Raw genomic sequence first — 6,601 nt, forward strand, 5'->3', positions numbered from 1 at the left:
GTCTCCGCGGTTTACCTCGCTGCCAATCATGTCCATCACTGAAGGACGAAGCATACTGAGCTCGACATTCACTTCGTCAGGGAGCACGTCGCACTTGGTCGTGTTCGCGTTCTACATGTGCCCACCGATCAGCAGTTTGTCGATGTTATGATGAAGGTACTACCCACCTCGATATTCGAGGGTTTTCGGTCCAGTCTCTGCATCACCGGCGACGCTTCGACTGCGGGGGGGGGGGGGGGGGGGGGGGGGGTTGAACATGTGTACATGTATGTAGGTCTAGGCTTTGTATGCAGTACCTGTAATGTCTGTCTCCCTCTGTATGTACGTGTATCTTAGGAGACACGATACCGGTCGCACCCCTTGTACCTATATATATGTGCCTAGTGCACGATCAATGATATATCGACACACCAAATCAGTCTCTATAGGAAACAACAATGGATGCTAGTGGAGGTTGAGGGGGGCTTGGTTGTGCTACGAGCTCGTGGTGGGGTGGGCAACGAAGGTCGACGTGGTGGAGCGAGCAGCGTCGACGACCGAGTATTTGACAAAAACTACCACATTAGGGGTTACCGTCCCACAGAACTACCACTTTCAAAAAAGTAACTGATAACTACAATTGTTTTCTATTTTTGTGACTAAAAACTACCACTTTTGAAAAATGTCCAATTTAGACAATTTAAACACGTTTATGACATGCGGGGTCCACCCGTCAGAGTTGATGTGGCGGCAAAGTCAACTCCATTTATTTTGACTGTTACGTTGACTGTTATTACAAGTGGGGCCCACCTATCAGCATCAATCTTCTTCCTCCTCCTCCTCCTCCTCCTCTCTCTCTCTCTCTCTCTTTGGCATTTCCTTGAACACCTGCTATGCACCCGGGCTTGAGTTCCGAACTCCTCCATGACGACGCCCCAGCGCAACACCTCCCTATCGTTGGTTGGGGACTGGAACGGCGGCTGGAACTATGGAAGCGACTGCCGAAGCTGACGGAATTTCCTTCGAGGCTGTCGGCGCCACCACCCGACGCAGCTCCTCGACGACGGCCTCCTTGAGGATCTTCTGCTCGAGCAACTCAGTGCGCAGCCGAGACTCACGCTCCTGCAGCTCCTCGACGAGGCGCGCAAGCTTGGCGGCGTCCGGCGCCGTGGCCGCGCGCGCCGGCTGCACCTGCACGGAGTATGGGAGGTGGGCGACAAGGAGCCCCAGGAGCTCATGTGGGAGCTCAGACCAAGGAAAAGCCTCCTCCAGCTCCTCGACGAGGCGCACGAGTTCGACGGCGTCCGGCATCGTGGTCGTGCGGGCCGGCTGCACCTGCATGGAGGAGCGGGAGGCGGACGACAAAGAGCCCCATGAGCTCATGTGGGAGCTCGAACCAAGGCGAGTACTAGCTAGGTTGGGTTCGTGCGTGTTGGTGGCGGTTGTCGCCGACAGAGGTGACCTCGCCAGAGTGACGCGAGGGGGATAGGTGGTCGCCGGAGTGGTTGGGCAGCTCGGGCTCTCCCGATCCAGACAGGATCGAGGCATTGGGAGAGGTGAGCGCCGACGGTGGAAGACGGCGGAGGCAGCTCGCGGGTGCACACAAGGTGTTTGAGGAAATGGCAAAGAGAGAAAGGAGGAGGAGGAAGAAGAAGAGTGATGCTGACAGGTGGGCCCCACTTGTAATAACGGTCAAAATAAACGAAATTGACTTTGCCGCCACGTCAGTCCTGATGGGTGGGTCCTACATGTCATAAACATGTTTAAATCATCTAAACTGATCATTTTTCAAAAGTGGTAGTTTTTAGACACAAAATTAGAAATTTTTGATAGTTATCAGTCACTTTTTTTGAAAGTGATAGTTGTCTGGGACGGTAACCCCTAATGTGCTACTTTTTTGTCAAATACTCTCAACGACCAGAGGAGCATTTTGGGGTGAGAAAGGGGATGAGGAGGAGGATGACAAAGATTGAAATCAAACGGTCGCGCAACCCCCAATCTGACAGTATAGGAGCGACCGACCGAATCTGGCACCTAGGGTCGTCATTTTAGTACTCTTCCATCTTAGAGGCTGTTTGGTTTGAGACTAAGTTTACCTAAGATTGCCAGACCTAAGGTTAGGTAAGTTTGACTAATTTGGGTGACTGTTTGGTTCAAGCCACATCTTAGGCAAGCCACACTAGGGTCCCACAACACATACACTTAAAAAGTGTGGCAAGATTCCCTTAGCCTTAGGCTTGCCAACTTGTAACTTTTATTTTGAAAAACTAAACTTAGGCAAGTATGACAATATTATATGGCAAAGTGTGGCATAATTAGGCCTAGAACCAAACAACCCCTTAGTCTGAAGCCTATCAATGATCTTATTCAAGACAACACAAGTTAGGACACGACCCCAAAATCATTTGTTTCAGTTATTGATCTTTTATGAGAAAGGTGTAACAAAGGGGCGGTTGAATCTTGTATTGCCATACTTTGTCACACATTTTTATCAAGCTTGTCCAAGATTAGTTCAAGAGTCACAAGCTATCAGGACTAAGGTAATCTTTACCACACTTTTTATTTGTATGTGATGTGAAGGCTTAATACGGCAAAAAAAACATCTTGCCTAATGTGCGCCAACACCATTCTAAGTTGATCGAATTTTTCTAACCTTAGGTATGGCAATCCAAGGCAATCTTATTCGTAAACCAAACAGCCTCAAAAATCTGTCTGTGATGCAAGATCTTTAACCCTAAATGTCACCAGGGGAAAACCCCAGTCTCTTACCAGGGACTGTTGAGTAGTGCTGACTTGGCGGAGTCAAGAGGCACTCGACAGTGTGCGACGGACGGAGACACTCCCGCCGAACGGGTGTGGTGTGGATAAAGAGATAGAACTATAGAAGCGGCAGCTGCAGCGGCAGAGCCATCTCCCCCATCTCCGTCCGCCCCCAGCGCAGCGCAGTCGCCGTAGAGCCGCCACAATGCCGGTCTCCTCCGTGGCCTCGCCCCTCCTGCTCTCGCTCTCCGCCTCTTCCTCCTCCTTCCTCTCCTCCTCCTCGGTCTCCTTCCTCCCCTCCCCCTCCCCCTTCCCACACGCCTCCGTCAGGGGGAGGCCGTCCGCCTCCATCCTCCGCGCGCTGCGGGCCGAGGCCACCACCCTCCCGGTCATCAACTTCACCGGCGAGAAGGTCGGGGAGGTCGCCCTGGACATCAAGGCCGCGCCGCCCTCCACCGCGCGCGCCGTCGTGCACCGCGCCCTCATCACCGACCGCCAGAACGCGCGCCGGGGCACGGCCTCCACCCTCACCCGCGGGGAGGTCCGGGGCGGCGGGCGGAAGCCCTACGGCCAGAAGAAGACCGGGAAGGCGCGGCGCGGGTCGGTCCGCACGCCGCTCCGCCCCGGCGGTGGAGTCATCTTCGGCCCCAAGCCCCGGGACTGGACCATCAAGATCAACCGCAAGGAGAAGCGCCTCGCCATCTCCACCGCGCTCGCCAGCGCCGCCGTGGCCAACGACTCCTTCGTCGTGCAGGAGTTCGACGAGGAGTTCGCGACGGGGCCCCGCACCAGGGACTTCGTGGCCGCGCTGCAGCGCTGGGGGCTCGACCCCAGGGAGAAGGCCATGTTCTTCTCCACGGAGCTTGATGATAATGTGCGGCTGAGCGGCAGGAACATCGGCACCCTCAAAATGCTAACTCCCAGGACGCTCAACCTATACGACATCCTCGACGCCCGCAAGCATTTCTTCACCCCGGCCGCTATTGACTACCTCAACTCGAGGTACGGTACCACCGGTTTTGATGAATATGAGGGCGATGATCGCGAGGACGACGGTGAAGAGGAAGGGGTGGAGGAGCAAGAGGAGGGAGAAGAAATCACAGAGGAGGCTGCCCAAGGTACATACAGCTGTCCATGAACATTTTGCACTGCTGATTGCAACTTGCTGTTTGATTATTTCTATGCTAGATATGTGGGAAGAACTAGTAATTCCAAGCTGAAATCCTTTAGGTACATGTTTAAACAGCCAGTGAGGTGAACACGTAGGAATGATTAGGTTGTTAGGACACCGATGTTACAAAACCTTAACATTACCATGGTTGAGGCTTTGACATTATCTGATTGAAGTAAACAGACAGCATATTGCATAAAGGGTTATGAACATAAGATGAATGAAATTTGACAGTTTATATAGTTGATCCGCTGCAATGCCAAGATAGATTGTCCCCTCCAGTTAATCAATAGCTTGCCGCGACACTTACTGATACCATTAAAGGGAAAATAAAATCCTACATGTTTCCAATCAAGGCACCTTTGGTGTTAAAAGTCCTAGCTTAAGTAGGGCCACACCAATCACGACACCAAGACAAAGAAATGTTAACACCATTTTATTTTTTAAGGCTGGATAAAGGCTCCATGGGATTAGGATTATCTGTTTTTGACAGTTGTAGGATTCTTCACACCATTTAAGAAAGTCTATCATGCTTGAGTCTCTTATTAATCTATACTCCGCACTGTATTTCCCCTTTGCTTTTACTATGACAAGTGTAGAGGAGCTTTTCTTTTTAAAAAATCTCATGGACTAAGGATATACTCCCTCCGTTTCTAAATATAAGTCTTTTTTAGAGATTTCAATACGGACTACATACGGATGTATATTGACATATTTTAGAGTGTGGATTCACTCATTTTGCTCCGTATGTAGTCCATGTTGGAATCTCTAAAAAGACTTATATTTAGGAACGGAGGGAGTAATTGAAGATTTACTGTAGAAGCCCTTACAGATCCACCTATGCTGATGATAGGTTTATCTAGCGCTTGTATGAATTGTGTACAACAATATGCTAATTCTGTACTTCTGTAACCGGGGTAACTTAATCTCTTAGATTAAGGGGGCAAGTCAACAATTTATGAATATAAAATGACCTTACATGATGGAATTCAATCTTTTATACCAAAGATGGACTTAAATTTCAAACATTGAACCAACAAAAAAAAGGAGTGAACCCATGCTATCCATGAAATCCATAGAAGTAGAACTCCAGGAATCCTGATGCATTCCTTGTAGTCGCACAATCTGGTGTGCCACCTGCTTACCACTAATCAGCCGTTCACCTGAAACTTTCATCATTGGTGCTCTCACCATTTAATTCAAAGTTGTTCTGTTAGAACTTGAAAGTACGCTTGATGTCTCAGTTGAAGCCTTGCTTGAGAAGAAGAGAGTAGTCGGCAGGCAGTGGCAAGTGAATGCATGGTCTAAGTGTAACAGCATGATTATGTTTACTAGTCTCATTTTACCTTACAAGTGGTCGCTTGTAACAAACTTCCTTAACTGTTATTCTCTCTAAATGAGAGGCAGCGCGTCTGCCACATTTTCTCGAAGAAGAAAACAACTACTTGGAATCACTTTAATGAAGGAGCCAGTAGTGAGTATGTTGAGTGTAGTAAAAACAAGTGCTAACCCTGTTTAGAACAAATGTTTCTCTCAAGCCCATTCCTCCGCACATACTAAGCAGTAGTTACAGTAGATAAGTAATTATATTTATTATTTGGTACCGTGTTTTGTTAGTCTTTGATGCCTCTATTAGTACTTGTTATTATTTCAAAAACAATTTATGAAGTTCGTTTTGTGCAATTTTCAGATGAGACTGGAGAGGCTGAGGCAGACAGCACTTCCTAGGTAATATTATGGTGTTTCTTATTTGTTGGTTTGGGAATTGCCTCTCCAATGAAGAAGCCTTTTTGGTTTGCTTTTATTGTAATTTGATAATGTATGTTACACACTGATGCGATATATTAGATTTTCAGTTCTCCCATATATCTTTGAGATACACTCAAGTTTTTCAATCACCACATATTTTTTGCAACTCTGGTAGTGTTTCGCATCCTTGTTTGTAAGAACTGATGTCAATCAGCTGGCTACTCCCGCTTTTCACATACTTGAGGATTTACGAGATTCCAAATTTCTGACCTAAAATTGCTAGAATATACTCCCTCCGTCCCATAATGTAAGATGTTTTTGCAGTTCAGGAACTGCAAAAACGTCTTACATTATGGGGCAGAGGTAGTACTATGTTGTGACCATAATTTGCTTGGGGTCTGCTCCTATGTGAGCTGATGTATGAACTGCGGTTTCATTATGATAATGGAGCCGGGGAGAGCATCCCTGTTAGTCTAAAAATAATAATTTGGCTGGAGTGTGCATGGCCCCGGTTTTAAAAGCCTCAGGCTGACTCACTGCATTTTGCACTATTAGAACAGAACCAGGCCAAGAGCATTCTGGGCTGGGCCTAGCTCGACTTGGACATGCAGTATGAAATTAGTATATCTAGTTGCTGGTCTTGAAACTCTAATCCCAGCCCAGGTCTTGAAACTCTAATCCCAGCCCAGCGATAAACATCAGATCATTTTGCTAGGATCTATTTTGGATCCACATAAGGACCCTAGTGGACCGTAGTCCGACTAATGGTGTGCTCTTGTTGGACACCAAGATTTATATTCATGCTTTGGGTTGTTGCCTTGTTGGACACATGGGGCTACGCAAGAAGAAAATTGCTAGGCCATCATTTTAAGCTTGGGTTGTTGCCTTGTTGGACACATGGGCTACGCAAGAAGAAAATTGCTAGCCATCATTTTAACCTCA

At 48.0% G+C, this 6,601-nt stretch overlaps 1 protein-coding gene across 1 annotated transcript; it reads left to right on the top strand.

Annotated features, from left to right (window-relative positions):
- Positions 1–2,810: 2,810 nt before the first annotated feature.
- LOC125552197 (50S ribosomal protein L4, chloroplastic) lies at positions 2,811–5,776 on the top strand. The gene is made up of 2 exons (XM_048715680.1): positions 2,811–3,857; positions 5,601–5,776. The coding sequence occupies exons 1-2, from the start codon at positions 2,945–2,947 to the stop codon at positions 5,636–5,638; spliced, it is 951 nt and encodes a 316-aa protein (XP_048571637.1). The 5' UTR covers positions 2,811–2,944; the 3' UTR covers positions 5,639–5,776.
- The last annotated feature ends 825 nt before the right edge of the window (positions 5,777–6,601 follow it).

Source organism: Triticum urartu, chromosome 4, assembly GCF_003073215.2.
Source record: "Triticum urartu cultivar G1812 chromosome 4, Tu2.1, whole genome shotgun sequence".
NCBI classification, from domain to species: domain Eukaryota; kingdom Viridiplantae; phylum Streptophyta; class Magnoliopsida; order Poales; family Poaceae; genus Triticum; species Triticum urartu.

Bases quoted from the DNA above. Each gene is read 5' to 3' on its own strand.
- LOC125552197 (XM_048715680.1), top strand. From the start codon at position 2,945: ATGCCGGTCTCCTCCGTGGCCTCGCCCCTCCTGCTCTCGCTCTCCGCC. The intron at 3,858-5,600 runs GTACATACAGCT...TGCAATTTTCAG, and splicing joins CACAGAGGAGGCTGCCCAAG to ATGAGACTGGAGAGGCTGAG.